Source organism: Glycine soja, chromosome 8, assembly GCF_004193775.1.
Source record: "Glycine soja cultivar W05 chromosome 8, ASM419377v2, whole genome shotgun sequence".
In the NCBI taxonomy this organism is placed as follows: domain Eukaryota; kingdom Viridiplantae; phylum Streptophyta; class Magnoliopsida; order Fabales; family Fabaceae; genus Glycine; species Glycine soja.
Window position 1 is genome coordinate 2,022,135 of NC_041009.1, and position 15,767 is coordinate 2,037,901.

Consider the following 15,767-nt stretch of genomic DNA (forward strand, 5'->3'; position numbering starts at 1 on the left):
GTGACTAATAAATCAAATATTTCATCACATTTAGTTATGTCAAATGTATAAGTTTTAGACACAAATTTATCATTTTTAGGTTCAACAGGGTTTTTTCCATTGGAAGGTCTAAGGAGTTTACAAACATAAGGAGGTCCAGGTTTTAATTCTGCTAAATCAACCTCATTGTCTTCGATATCTTCATAAATAATATCGAACTCCTGGTCACTGTCATTGGTTTCGACATATGCAACCTTTTCCTTCTTGTGGAATTTAGAATTTCTAGCCTTTTCAGCCTTCAATCGTTCGAGTTGCCGAACTCTATTAGCCAATTGAGCCATATCCCTTAAATACTGGGTATCTAATTTCTTTCTGATCGAATAGTCTAGGCCACCAGCAGCCATTTCGACTAATTCATGTTCAGGGACTTGGGTGAAACACCTTGCCTTTAAGAGTCTGAATCTGTTCAAATAATCATCAATTGATTCAGGTGCCTTGCGTCGAACGCTGGCTAACTCTTTAAGGCTGATCTTAGATTGTCCCATATAAAATTGCTCATGGAAAATCCTTTCCAATTGGTTCCAATTATGTATGGAATGAGGAGGAAGAGTTGTAAACCAAGTAAAAGCATTTTTAGTCAAGGAATTAGGGAAAAATTTCATTCTTAAATTTTCATTATTAGCCAAATCCCCTGCCTCGACCAAATATCTAGCAATGTGTTCGACAGTGGACTCATTTGTCTCTCCTGCAAACTTAGTAAACTTAGGGATTTTCACACCCCTTGGTAATTCTGTCTGTAACACATACTCAGACAATGGAGACACAAAATTAGGCCTATGTAAGCCTAAGTTCAAACCATTCTGCACCAAAATCGTTTCGACCATTTGGGCCAGGTTATTCTGCCTATCGAAACGGTTTTGTTGAATATTCCCTATTACTTCATCAGCATTTTGGTTCCTATTTACCAATACTATACCAGACAATGGAGACACAAAATTAGGCCTATGTAAGCCTAAGTTCAAACCATTCTGCACCAAAATCGTTTCGACCATTTGAGCCAGGTTATTCTGCCTATCGAAACGGTTTTGTTGAATATTCCCTATTACTTCATCAGCATTTTGGTTCCTATTTACCAATACTATACCAGGGTTTGGTTCGACCTGTTGGACTGGTGGCTCTATGCGTGCCGCTGGTTGTGGTGCTTGAGCCATTTGCATCCCGGGGTTATTAGGCATCTGTATCTCTTGGACAGGCGCCTGTATTTGGATCTGTCGAATTGGTGGTTGCTGTATGGGTGGTGCCCCAAAAAAGTCAGCAATTCGACTTATTTGATTTGTTAACATTTGGTAACTGTCATTTGTATTTTGAATTAAGGGGTTAATAACAGTTCCTATTTGTTGTGTTAACATGTTAACCATATCATGGTTACTTTCATCCATTTGTTGCCTAAGTGACAAAACGGATGTATTGGTTAAATGTTGAGGAATTACCCTACCTTGATTGCCCGCTACAGATCCTGATGGAGAGGACATATTAAGATTCTCTATATTTGGTTGAGAGTTTTGCAACCCTGCCATCAAAGATGTAGGCATGCCATATAGAGGGTTTTGAGGCGGTCGAAAGGGACTTCCACTGGGATTCCCTAAACTAGGGTTATTCCATGGGGCAAAAGCAGACGCTGACGTGGTCGAACTTGCCAACGTCATGTTGGTCATAGGAGAAGTTACCCCCGTCTGATTCATAACCGTCGAAGCGGTCGAACTTATCGTGCCAACAGTTTGGTCAGGAATTGCTCCTATGCCAGAATTTATATTGGCATTACTGACAGATGTCTGCGTTGGTTGTCCCTCCATATTTGGAAGGTCATTGTTTCGATTACTTGGGGGTGGTCTAGTCATCCTTGTACGAGTTTTGAATTCTGTTAAGTGTGGAACAGATTTCCCACTTCTTAAATGCATACAAGATCACAACAATTAAGAATGCAATAAACCAACTGTTGTAAACAACTTTTAAAAATAATTTTAAGCAAAACACAATTGACCTGTCCCACTGGGCGTGCCAATTTGTTTACACTGGAATTTGGTAAACAACCGCTAGTCTAAGTTAATTGCTTGCGAGATCAACTAGTGAATCTCAGGAGCATGTCATTTGTGTGTTTGCTTTAAATGTAAAACCGTTAATGTTCATCATTGCAATAAACATTTACTGGTTCAAAATTTGCAAAAAGGAAGATTCTTTGACAGAATCGAAATGCTGAAAGTAACTTGACAAGGGAAGATAAATTGCAGAATGTAAAGGAGCAGTGAGTTCATTCGATCGAATGAACCATTTAAAAGGCAGAAATTATAAAGTGAAACGTAAATTGCATTCGAAATGTAAAGTTTACAGGAACTTAAAATGGTTCACAAACAAACATACATTCTCCTTGCGTACTCGTTTCTCTCTGCGCTGGGTACTTTGAGTATATAAGGATTTGTATAAATGATTTGCGACCCTGAAATCTGACTAAAAAACTGCTATATATAGACATTCGAAAATAAACTGCCCTAACGGTCGAACACTATCCTAATGCCAAGTGTCCTGCCACGTACACCTTGCATGCACATAACTGCTCCTTAGAACGGTTACCCACATTGCTCGAAGTCGAACTGATTTTGTGAAGTTTTGTCAGAAATTGCGCTAAGTCCAGAAATCTGGCTGCCTTGACTTCGACTCGAGTATACACCAGTTCGAATCGCCCAATGATTCGAAGCCCTCTTTCTTGTCTTAGCCTTGTACTTCGTAAATACTTCCTTGCACCTGGGAATCTCTTTCAAAAAACTCTTTTTCCGATTCGAACAGAATCTAACCAAATTCGAATTTAGAGCATATTTTTAGCTCATAAAAAATATGGGCTAACAGGTATCATATCATATCCAGTTCTAAGTTTGATTCAAAGATGTGTGATGTGTTTTGACCCTCAATAACTAAAGAAAAATTCGTTGATATATCTAACATGGGGCATTGCAATTTTAGCAAAAGATACAAGAAATCTGACTTAAAAAAGATTGACACCATACCATATGTATTTCTAAGTTTAAATATTTATGATAAACTACTGTAATTTGCCCGCTTTGTAGGGCTGCAGACAAACAAACAAAAAAAAAATACTCCGTGTTTCTTTTAAAATGCAAAAGAAATGAAGAAAAAAACAATAAAAAAACACCACATCTTGACACGTGGAATCTTTTTACGGTCAGATAGGTTTTTGATAATACAAAATGACAAAAAAATTAATAAAAATGTTACATATAAGATGCAAGTAGGACCGGTTAAAATAAATAAAGATCAAAAACATCTGTGATCACTGTGCAGCTATCAAAAAAAAAAAATTTCTCCACTCTAATATTTCAAGAAAAAGACGTTTGTGAAATCTATCAATGGTGAATCCCACAAACACCTTGAGTCTCTTACCTACCAGAAAATTTCAAATTTTTATACTAGAGAAAAGCCGAACTCACATCATAATTCGAGATTTTTTTTTTTTAATGAGTATGGCTTAAATTGTTAAAAAAAAATCCAATATATATATCCACTTACATAAAGAATAAAAGAGTGTTTCATTAATAAATTTTACAATAAATTAAAGATATAAAAAATTAATGATTAATACATTTAAACATGAATTTATATTTTTATAGTTTTAAAAAAGAAAAAAAAAATGTGCTCGCACACTTCATATAGTGAACTTCGCCGTGATAAGATAAGATGCCGTATTCACATACTCATGCATCGAGTAATATATATTTTTCTTTATTCATAACCCATTTTTAGTGCTATAATAATATAAGCCATTGGCTACAAAAATCGAGCACTAATTTAAATCACATCCTCTTATTTTATAATTTCACGTTCCGAACTCTTTTATGTTTTCATTTTTAACACATTTATCCAAAACTGTGTTGAAGACCCCAACTCGGCGGAAATAAATAACAAAGAGTAACTTGTGGATTACGATGTGCTAAATCTGTGGGCTTAGCTTTTACAAATTTGTCGCATTATGCAATTTTATTTCCTTCAAAATTAAAAGATTCGACGACATATAAATTCTTGTTGTACATTATGATTTTATAAGTACATAAAACAAAACTATACAATAATAAAATACAAGCCAAAAAATCAGATTATTTGGTACTCACCAAACCTAGAAACAACTTGTCTCATACACCACATCATTCAAAACTCAAGTAAAATAGTATTCATCATATTGGACAAATCCCTTATTAACGCCAATGGTAAACCAATAAGTCTCATTGGCCTCCAACCCAGCGCAACCCCCAGCACAGGAGGCATCAAATCCAAAATTGCCTATGTTGTGCTAACACCAAACACCAAACAAAACAAAAAAGACATGTTACACTATGTTTTTCTATTTATGTTGCAAGCACAAATATAAGCAGTGTATTCCTAGCATTCCTCAAGCTACAAACACGGAATGTAACAAGAATGTACAGCAGTTTGAAATGACAACAGACAATCTACTCTTTAAGATATCTACCACAGCTATATAAAACCAGCATCTCAACAGAGCAAAAAATTAAAAAGAGAAGGTTGTGAAGAACCAAGATCTCAACAGTAACTGGTTTTAAACTATATCTCTTTATACTGGAAATACAGGTACAAGTGGATAACATGCCACCAATATATAAAAAAAAACTGGAAGGCAATGTAATGTGTTACCTGGGGGAAGTAACTTCTTGCTGAAAAGCAATAAAAGAATAATTTGAAGAATCAGCAGTTACTACACATTTCACAACATTAGACCGGAGGTCATCATACTTTCTTGCATCGGTCGCAGAAATACTATATATGCCTAAAGAACAAAGGGCAAGACTAGTTTCAAGAGTGCTGATATAGGTGGTACAACAGTCCCACTGCTGCTACCACTGGTGTGGTCTTCAACCGTACTTCACGAACAGAATTTAATCTGGCTCGAAAAATGTTTCCATTAGACAATTGTCTCACAAAACGAGTAAACCGATCCCAATTTCGGGATTCAAACAATCTTTTGTCCATTCTTACAAAGTTGAATGAGAAAGGTCGCTTCTCAATCCCATCTGAGTAAAATTTTGACATCTTAAGCACCTGGGTGAATGCACCATCATCCAAATTAGTTGAAAAATTTTGACCTTCGAGTGATATATCACAGAGCCTAGCAACCAGCAAAAGCTGTCTAAGAAAACCTTCAGGACTACCATCTGGATTGATCTTCTGCGTTACAGCATCTTGCATTTCAAAACAAGAGCAGCACATTGAGAATCCATACTTGCTAAACATACGAGCAATGGGTAAGTATCCGTCCCTGTTAGAAGTATTATAATAGCCAGCTGTTAACTCTGATGGGTGGGATTGCATGGCATAATGCCAGTGAATGGCAGCCAATTTTGCTGATATATGGACTTCTGTACCCCTAAATATAGTTTCAGCTTCCCTACAAATCCTCTCCCCATGCAGCAGCAGCATATCTGAGTACCATTCAAGAAAAAATTTACCATATGGTGTGTCCCAAGAGCCACCGTCATTTCTGAAAAAATCAGTATGCTCAGGATTTTGCATCAAACTTTCACTACCAAATGGACCACCATTTCCCCATTCACGCTTTCCAATATTTCTTGCAGAGGCATTCAGAGAAGCAAGCATATACTGGCAGATGGCAAACAATGAAAAAAGTTAAATATGATACTATTCACTGAACATCATAAAGTATGTAAATTGGTTATCGCCAGTCTCCCACAAGTCCACAACACACACAAAGCAACAAGTCTAAAGCTCAACAAACTACAAAGTCATGCCTAAATCTGAATCTTCAACCTACCTTATCATAGCACTGAAACTCTCCAAGTTCATGAGACCAAGCCAAATTTGGCTCCTGTGAAGAGAATGAAGGATATCTTAGTTCACCACCAGGACCCATGCCAATCTGTACACCCTGCAAAACAAAACAGTGTTACACAAATTACAACTAAGATCCAATAGTGATAGCTGGGAATTCGAATACTCATTGTATTATAACATCCCAAAATCACCATAGAAACTTACTGTGATGACAACGCCAAGCAAAGACTCAAAAGTGTCCCTAAAATTCCTCATAAAATCTGCATATGCTTGAATAGGAGAACGCCCACATAACACAGGCAGAATATCACATCCAAGGGAAATGTATTCAATATTTCTTTGTCCAAACCTGTCACAATACGCTAACTCTGTATCTTTCTGTATCTCATCAAGCACCCATAGAGGAAGTGGCATCCTACACAAGGGGGACAAACTTCCACAGTATGAGGCTCATGACTAGGAAACAATACCTACCTACAAAAATGGTAATAATAATTCAAAATAAACCAAATCAACTCTGCTTAGATCATCAACATAACCCAGGTCAAACGTCCATAAAACATTGCATAAAAAAGTTACACGCTTGAATTATCATTTCCCCACACTATTAAAACATATTATAAGAAAAAGAAACTACTCTTAGAATTTGAAATTCGGTCTAACTCAATCGTGGGAGTACAGGTATCCCTTCCTTATATATACTATTTTGTGTCATATCACTACACACCCCTCATGTTAAAGACTGGACGTCTCAAACAATGAAAATCTGCATTTTGCAAGAATAGGCTCTAATAACATATTAGAATTTAAAAGTTATATCTTACTTATATACACATTTTACGCATCGAGTGCTGGACATCTCGAGTATTAAATTAGCAAAATTTGGCATCTACCCGATAACAGATAGGCTGACAGGACCAACAACCACTACTAGGATAGGTTCAGATACCATGTTAGAATTTGGAAAATGAGTTTAGACCTAACTCAACCCAAAAACTAGCTATCTTACAAGGTGAGAGTTGTCCACCACTTGTATACATTATTTTGATGGTATCGTTAAGGAATCTTGAACTATTACCACATACCAATTGGGGTCAAGGTGTGATTTCCAAGAATTACCACATACCAATTGGGATCATCAGGTCCCGTGCCATGCTGATGAAAGGCGAGAACCGCCCGAACCTTAAGGCCACACTTGCACGCCATCGCGACGAGTTCCTCATACCCTCTCCAATCGTAAACCCTAGGTTTCTTCTTCTCAACCAATCCCCACCAAATTTCAATAACCACGCCTTCCACGCCGGCCGTGGCAAGCGCCTTAAGCGAGAACATCATCGCCTTGGGCCTCGCGACACGGCCATCCCGACCGATGGAATTCACCGGCAGCGTGACGAAGACCGGCGAGCCGCGGCGACGGCGCTGCGGAGAGAAGTCGTGGTGGAGCTGGTAGGCGACGTCGCCGCCGCCGTTGTCCGGCGAGAGGGAGCCGCCGGCGTCGGGGGACCTGGAGGAGTTGAGGCGCGAAGAGACGAGGGCGGGGCGGAGAGGGGGAGAGCGGGCTCGGAAGGTGACGCGGCAGGGGAAGCGAGTTAGGTGAGTGGAATCGGTCCGAGTGGAGACGAAGGAGAAGCTGGCGGTGGATTGGGACAGGATGGCCATTGATTGGAGAGTTAGGGTTTGAGAGAGTGTGTATTACATAAAAATAGAAGAGAAGAGAGGGAGCACAGTGTGTGAGAATGAGAGTGAGGTGAGGAATGCAATTGCATACAACACTGTACTTCTCGCCCAGGATGTGCTTGTGGAGGAGAGATTATATGCCATTTTTCACTTTTTCATTTTAAAAATAAGATGCCCTTCTTGTTGTTCTATAACTTTAATTTCTATCATCTAATAAGAAATTAACATTGAATTTTAAAGAAATTATTACAAAACTAGAGAATATACATAATGTTATGATTAAATATTAGTCAAAAAAAATATAGTATTACTATATTCATAATATATGATATGATCTCCAATGCATTTTAATTTTTTAATTAATTTGGTTAAATTACTTTTATATGTTATAAATTTAAAACAAAGTTTATTTCAAATATTAATTTTGTCTAACTGCAACACTGTGAATCTTTGTTGTCGCCATTGTAATATAAAACATAAAATAAAAAGTTATTGATACAGCGTAGAAGCCAAGTAAAATTAATTCTCTTAAAAAAATAAAATTAATTAATTAATTAATGGTATAAAAAGGTAAGCAATAATAATATTTAGATAACACAAAAAAAATATTTAGAAAAATGCTGTGTTGATTTATTAGGTTAGTATTTTGCACGTATTGAGAAGGTTGGAAAGAGAATTTGCATATGAAAAAAATAAAACTAAAAGTTAAGTTATCAATAATGAAGTAAACAAGTACTGTTCACACAAAAATTTGCAATTATTTTAATAATATCATTAAAATATGTATACCGTGGTTTTCAATTTAAACGATGTCAATTTCACTTTTTATTTGATTATTCTTTAAATGTTTATTACAAACATTTATCTTTCATCTTTTTCTCTATTTAAGTAACATGACATCAACAGTTACTTTTAGATTTTTTATGACTAATATATTTAAGTGTGTTTGGAGTTATAGTGCAATAAAAGCAACTTAACTAAATTCATTTTTCACATTTTTTACGTGATTTTTGCTACCTCGCCGCAACTAAATACGTGCTAAAACAATTAATTAATTTGCTGTTAGCACTTAAGTTTTTTATACGTGCTAGACCCCCTTGATTGTTAACACTTAAGTTTTCACTATTTATAGTTTTTTTTTCCCTAGAAATTCCATTATTATATATATTAATATCATTCAACTTTTATAACAAATTTAAAAAAAAAACTTATCTATTCATATTTTATACAAAAATTTCTATTTGACTTATTTTCATTTATATATTTATAAAACCTTGCCTATAAAAAAAATTGAAATATACAATTAAAGAAACATACAAAAACTAAATTAAGTAAGTTAGTCAAATATGTTTTCAGTGAAAAAATATGGCTAAAAGATAATACATATATATATATATATATATATATATATATATATATATATATATATATATATAACAATAGAAATAATACTTTATGCTTATTATATTAATATACATTTTCTATGAAGATGATTGAATGTAAATAAAAATGATAGAGATTTATTAATAAATAATGTGGCAATTATAAGGAAAAACTTTTACATTGTACGTAGGTATTTTTTGTACCCGATTTATTACATTTTGTACAACCAATACAAGAAAATTTATCCTGAAAATAGTAGAGGAAAATTTTTAAGCTCGGTCAGTTAACGCAAGAAATACATAGGTCATATGCAAGCTATAAGTAGTAAAATTGAATCAAGACTCAATCATTAATGTTATTTTAGAAAACAATGTACTACAAAATTAATGCACCGCCATGTTTTTCCTTAAGATAAGGGTTTGCGTCAGAGAAAATGATATCATAAAGCTTAATCATAGTAAACAAAATCAATCCATTGTGTAAGTTACGTGTAGAGGCTTGCTTTTTATGCTTCTCTGTTGTTTGTTTGCGAATTTTTATAAATTTTCTAAACATCTAATATTTTGTTAATTCAATTCAAGTAGATATTAAAGTAACTATCATTCCAAACAACAAAGTTTTGGCTAAAGGATAATGTACCCTTGGCGCACGCAGTTCAATTAAATCCTATTAAAATATCTTTATGGAAATTTAATTGTTGAATAGACATTTTTGTAAATTCATTACAGCAAATATTTTTATTTTTTAATAAAGGTTGGTGCAATGTCAAGATTGGAGTACACGCAAAATTACTTGTGAGAAAAGATAATCGGAAAAATCATAGCAATAGCCAATAAGAAGATAAGCAACGTCAGTACATCAGCTCTTTTTCAAAATTGTTTCTTTTTTTAACAAAAAAGTAACAGAAATCAGATATTAATACATTCTAATTAAATTCAGTTAAAAAACACAAGCAGCTCAAGTTATAAATAATTCGAATATCCATTAATTATGCACAATCAGTTGAGTGTTCTTCTGTTCGGGACACCGACCAATATCCCAAGAAATACAATTATGACATTTGACATCTTGTAACACTTGCCGAACCCGCTTCAAATTGCATGCTGGTGTCGGAACCAACTTGGTACAACTCTATTGAATGCCACATAAACACGCTATAACAATTTGCTTGGCGTGGGCTACCTACCACTAAGGGCATCTAAAAATCATGTTAGTTATCTCACTGACACGAATCTAAATCATGCACATACACGACATACGACATTCAAAACTACGGCAGCGAAAAAGAAACTACCATGACACGTTACTCATATATGCGACTTTAAGAAACAACTCATGAATAAATATAAACTTTGATGCGGGAGACAAAAAAATATTTGAATAATTTCAAGGAACGGCTAAAATATGTTGCATTACCTTGTCCCAAACACATGGATGGACTAAGATGATTGTTTCACTCTACAGCCAATAGTAAAAGGAAAAAAAAATAGTAAAGGACATAATATCTGGACCACCACCATAGACTCCAAAACATTCAATAACTCATGCAAGCCCAATAGTTACGGTATTGGCAGATATCATGGGATATCTCCTTTCTTGCTCCTTCCCCCCATTTCACCCTGTTTCTCCTCCTGTACGAAACCGCATCTTTTCTGCCAAGTTAGCAGAAAGATTGGTCATCACCCACCGACTTCCTCCATAGCAATGCAGAACAATAAATTTTAAAAAAATAAAAATGAAAAAGCAGACTCCATGACCATGTTGCTGACATGAAATGCAGACAACCAAAGGACCGAACACCTGTTCCCAAAAATGGTGATGACCCGACTCATGTATGCAGTTGAGACCCCCACACGCAACAAATGCAAATGTATGCAAGAGAACTAGAAGCCAGGAAATAGCAACAGCCTCAAAAAGAAATTGCTCGACTGATTGCCAACTTGGCCCATTCCGCAGATTCCTTAATCAAATGATCATCAGATGATAAACACTCTTTAAGGAAGTCTTTGCTGGACACAGATTGCTGAATCAACGGGCCAGCGTTACTACCCAAAGTATCAGCTAAATCTCCAAGCACGCCAATTGCTGTCTTAGTCACAACATCATCCCTGAAAGGACAAGACGCACCAATAAATTATTAAAAAATACAAAATTCACAGGCAGAATTATTAGAATATACAGAAATTTACTTACATGTCCTTCTCATTATACAAACTATCCAAGAATTGCAGCACATGAGGAGCATATGGCATCAGAAGCTGGGTCTTTGGGGAACCTTTAAACCCTTGGAAGATCCCTGAGTATGCCTCTAGAATTCCATTTCTCAAAGAATTAGTGTATTCTGTCATATCGTCATCAGCACCAGATGTATGAGCAGAGAGCTCTGCGGCACTCTGAAGCATAGGCATTGCATATAACAGGTATTTCTCAAAGTTTTCTCCAATTGCCAAGGCAATGTCTCCAAAACATGAAAAAATAGGAGGCTTAACGGACCTATGCAACTGATTGCTAGACAAATCCTTAAGAAGTTGGGTCATTATCCCATCACAATAAGGCAGTATTTTCTCCTCCAAGGCTCTGCATACATCACCAACCACACCCACTGTGATAGCACAAACCTGGTAGTCCTCGAAATTTTGGAGACCCATCTCCAAATACTTGTAAAATTCTGTCATGTATTTCGCAAAATCAGCACCGGTTGCATAGGCCAAAGCCCCAATGGCAAGCATAGCCTCCTCATGAGCTGTTGCACTTCGAGAAGCAAACACTCTCAAAAACAAACCCATAATTTGGTCAGCATACTGCATGAAATGATATTTTGTTGGTTCAGATGATCCTAACTTCTGTATGATAACCTGCAAGCAACCACATAGAAGGCCTTGTAACTCATTCTGCCTCTCGTCAGATGAAACCTTCTGATTCTCAAGAGTCTGATGGAGTTCCATCATGATGAGAGGAACAAGTTGTACCACCATAGGAGCTGTTTCATCATTAGAACACCTCACTACTTCATTTAACGCTTCATAGGCTGCTGTTCTAAGGCGGGATTCTCCAGCATCCTCTCTGTGAGTTACAGTGAGGAGAGCATGAACAATTTCTTGGAAGAAGGGGGTCAACGGAGAGGATGCAGATCCAGCATCCTCATAGCCTTGGGCAAGAAAATAAAGAGCACCACAAGCCTTCTCAGCAACATTTGGAACATCTTTCATGCTCTGAAGCAGCACAGTAATAATCTGTTGGCAGTTTGCTGGAGTGATAATGGGAGTATCCAGAGCTGATCCATGCAAAAATTCGAACATTCGCCCAAGAGTCCATGCAGTTGTGTCCTTCACATGATTATTCGGATCTTTCATCAATGCAGTGAGCATGAAATTCAAAGCCATATTCACCAATGGCACAAGTTTATCAGGAGATGGACCTTCTAAAATAGAGCCAAAGGCATAAGTTGCAGCTTCCCTTTGCCTCCAATCTGGTTTGGTTATATTCTCTTCAATAAACGGCATAACCAAAGGTACAATGTCATCACCAACTGTCCGTGCAACTAATCCCAAGCAGGTACCTCCAGCCATAGCAATGTTCCATGCTCCTTCATCCTGGTCTTGATCTTCTTCTTGCTTCAGCAGTGTCTCCAATAACATGGGGACAAGAAATGAAAGTGCCTGTTTAATAAAATAAAAGCAGGGAACCTCTGAATCCCCACTGAAATCACCTCCATATTCTTCTAGTATATCAATTTCTTCGTCACATATTGAACTCCAAAACTCAATTGCCTGAAGTGCAACTGGCTCCTCATCTTCCCTCACAGCCTTGGCAGTGATGTTGAAGATATCTTGGATATAAGGAGCTAACTTTTCATAGTATGTCGAAGAAATAGCTACCAAGCACTCAAATGCTGCTCGTCGAATCTTTAGTTCAGGAGATTGTGTTGTCTCACACACAATTCTCATGATATAATCCCGCTCCATGTCATTCGAAAAATTTGCCTGGGCAAAACCCAATGCATTGTACAATGCTTTTATGGCAGCAAGCCTGACATCGTTGTTTTCTTCTGTTGAATTCATCCCTTGAACAACAGCAGTGAGTATCTTATTTACATGATCCTGGTCTACTACATCTGGGGAAACTTCTTCGCAGATGTATCCAAGGGTCTCAAGTGTTGCCTGTCTTGTAGGGGCAGGAAGCTGATGAGCATTAGACAACAGGGATCCTATCAATTCAGGCCACTGTTTATGAGGCAACTCAATGCCAGCAACTTTAGCAATAACCTGTGATGCAGTTGATCGGGCATCAAGAGAAGGGGAAGAAAGTGTCCTCAACAAGAATGCCTTAATCTGAGCTTTCAAGGTTGGGTCCAATGACAGCCATCTTTGGACAAATTCTATTTTTCTGTGCTGCTCTTTAGCATCCAGAGCATTCTTGAGAATTAAACCTGCTAGCTTCCGACTCTCTGCAGGCTTCTCGTCATTTGCCAGTTCCCCAGCAAGAGAAAATAAGAAACTTGGAAGATTCTGTTCCTGAAATTGTTTCAGGCTTTCCTCGGCTTGTTTCCTTAATGTTCCATCCACTGCTTGGGCATTTAAAAGGATTTGAGTAACCTCCATGGCCATCTCTGAACCTGAAACTCATATAAAAGCATTGAAAAACTATCCACCAAACAAACTAGCAACCATGACTTATCACAAACATTAGTATGAAAAATATAACTTCACCAAATAACAAAATACAAGCAAAATAAGGAAAAAATTCAAGTCTCAAATTCATTCACCTTAATATCATATCAATACTAGAGACTTTAAAGGACATGGCACAATAAAAAATGCAAAAAACAAAAATGAATGTACATATTAACAAAAAATGGACATAGCTCACAATGAAAAAATGCAAAATATTTTCAGACCTAAAGTATTAACAACAAAACACCAGGTGTTCAGTGTGCAACAAATTAAAAAGTGGTGGGAATAAGAAAGACGAATAAATCGTAATTGATAGACAGAGTGTCGTGTATGTGTTACGGCTATGAGCCTGTGACACCATAAAGCAGACAAAACTTGACTCCTGAAGTGCATTCTCATTATCTCAGCAGCAAAAAAATAAAAATAAAAAGATATTGATATATATAACCATTGTACAAACAGCATAGATAAAACCAGTGTTTTCTACTCAAGAGAAATGACCTAACCCTCACATAAACCCCATTTCACCATATAAAGAGAACATAGCAATAACAAGTGTATAAAAAATATTAAGAAGTAACCCCAAAAATTCAACAAACTACATCCCTAATAATCAAAATGGAAATATCCCATTACTCAGAAAATACGCTTCAGCACATTCAAGCACTGTTTGCAGAGGTCCTAACAGATCGAAAATGAAAGAGGATAATAACTCCATATCGATTTTCTACATTTCCTCAACAACCAAACAATACAGTGCATCAACACTCCCGAATCAAATAAAACCCAAAAATCAAACAGTACTAAAAAAGAAAGTTCACGAAGTGATTCCAATCGTAAACGAAATAAAACAAAAACCCAAATCAGTGGAATGAGTAAAACCACTGGCTAAAGCGGCTGAAGCAGTGAATAATAATAAGGAAAACAAAGCGAAGGCTCTAATTTAGGGATTATATCGAGTATAAGAAACTCAATAGAAGGGAGAACTCACTCAGGGACGGCGAGTTAACGAGTGGAATCGGCGATTGAGAAAGCGAGTTGAAACTGAAGTGAGGGAGCGCGGCGACTCTGAAACCCTAGCAGAGTGTGGGAAAAAGCAGAGACGCCAATGTTTTAAGTATTTTCAGTTCTTCAATACTTGCTTTTTTATATTCGCTGTACGACACACCCGAGAAATATCCACCGTAGATTCAAATAGGGTTAACCTCCACACTACGATCTTCCCATCAACGGCTCTATTTTGAAATGCTTGCTCGATCTCGATTTTCATTTTTCGTGTGCGAGCGGTGTCATTTGGGGCCACGCGACATTTCCCGCGCGTGTGTACGGGCTACGGGTTCAAATCAATGCCTTATGATGTGAGGTATCGCTCGATTCTTTTCTACGCGCCGTGTCAATGGTGTCGGCTTTGCAGTCACTTGATTATGGGGGTATTATAACCGCTATCATTGTTCTCTTTCTTACCAAATCAAAATACTATATCTTATGGTATATAGCTATACTCACTGTTACTGCTATTTTTCTTTTTCTTTTTTTTAAATCACTTTTTCTGAGTTTAATCATCATATAATAATAACGTATTAGTAAATTATAAATTGTTTTTAACAATTTTAAAAATAATTATAATAAAAATTAACATACAAACATATATTATGGTTAAATCATAATATAATAATGATCAGCTTAAAAATATTGTTTTTCATTTTTTATTGTTATAATGAAAAATTAATATTAATAATTTACAATTAATTATTAATTTTAAATATATATATATATATATACACATTTAAGTTAAAAGTTTATCATATACTGTAATAGTTTTTTCAACAAAAAAATAGCTTACAATTAAATTACGAGAAAAAAATTACATTATTATATTAGTTAAAATATTAATAAATCATTTGTTCGAGTCATACTAGACTCTATCTTTTTTAGGAAGATCTTGTAAATAAAAAAATATTATTATAAAAAAATTATAAAAATTAAATTAATATTTTTCCGATCTTACATGCTCAATATCCTCAATATCAATATTAACAAGAGAATGCTTTTTCTTATCAATTTAATTTAATAGGGCGTGGTCCATTATTGGATAGAAAATAGTTTTTCTTATCAATTAAATTTGTTCTTTTATTTTTTTACAACTTAAATATCAATAATAATTATATTGCTAAGTAAAAA

The 15,767-nt window shown here is 35.9% G+C and overlaps 2 protein-coding genes across 2 annotated transcripts; both read right to left on the minus strand.

The window, feature by feature from the left end:
- Positions 1 to 4,587: 4,587 nt before the first annotated feature.
- Positions 4,588 to 7,679, minus strand: LOC114421093 (beta-amylase 1, chloroplastic-like). The gene is made up of 4 exons (XM_028386885.1): positions 6,980 to 7,679; positions 6,058 to 6,268; positions 5,834 to 5,947; positions 4,588 to 5,661 (listed from the first exon to the last, which is right to left on the minus strand). The coding sequence occupies exons 1-4, from the start codon at positions 7,510 to 7,512 to the stop codon at positions 4,858 to 4,860; spliced, it is 1,662 nt and encodes a 553-aa protein (XP_028242686.1). The 5' UTR covers positions 7,513 to 7,679; the 3' UTR covers positions 4,588 to 4,857.
- Positions 7,680 to 10,198: 2,519 nt separating this feature from the next.
- On the minus strand, positions 10,199 to 14,714 carry LOC114421094 (importin subunit beta-1-like). Its single transcript, XM_028386886.1, has 3 exons — positions 14,578 to 14,714; positions 11,107 to 13,528; positions 10,199 to 11,021 (listed from the first exon to the last, which is right to left on the minus strand). Exons 2-3 carry the CDS (start codon positions 13,518 to 13,520, stop codon positions 10,823 to 10,825), a joined length of 2,613 nt encoding a protein of 870 aa, XP_028242687.1. The 5' UTR covers positions 13,521 to 13,528; positions 14,578 to 14,714; the 3' UTR covers positions 10,199 to 10,822.
- Positions 14,715 to 15,767: the final 1,053 nt, after the last annotated feature.

Bases quoted from the DNA above. Each gene is read 5' to 3' on its own strand.
- LOC114421094 (XM_028386886.1), bottom strand. From the start codon at position 13,520: ATGGCCATGGAGGTTACTCAAATCCTTTTAAATGCCCAAGCAGTGGAT. The intron at 11,022-11,106 runs GTAAGTAAATTT...TTGTCCTTTCAG, and splicing joins TTGTATAATGAGAAGGACAT to GGATGATGTTGTGACTAAGA.
- LOC114421093 (XM_028386885.1), bottom strand. From the start codon at position 7,512: ATGGCCATCCTGTCCCAATCCACCGCCAGCTTCTCCTTCGTCTCCACT. The intron at 6,269-6,979 runs GTATGTGGTAAT...CCCCTTGTGTAG, and splicing joins GGACCTGATGATCCCAATTG to GATGCCACTTCCTCTATGGG. The intron at 5,662-5,833 runs GTAGGTTGAAGA...GCCATCTGCCAG, and splicing joins AGTTTCAGTGCTATGATAAG to TATATGCTTGCTTCTCTGAA.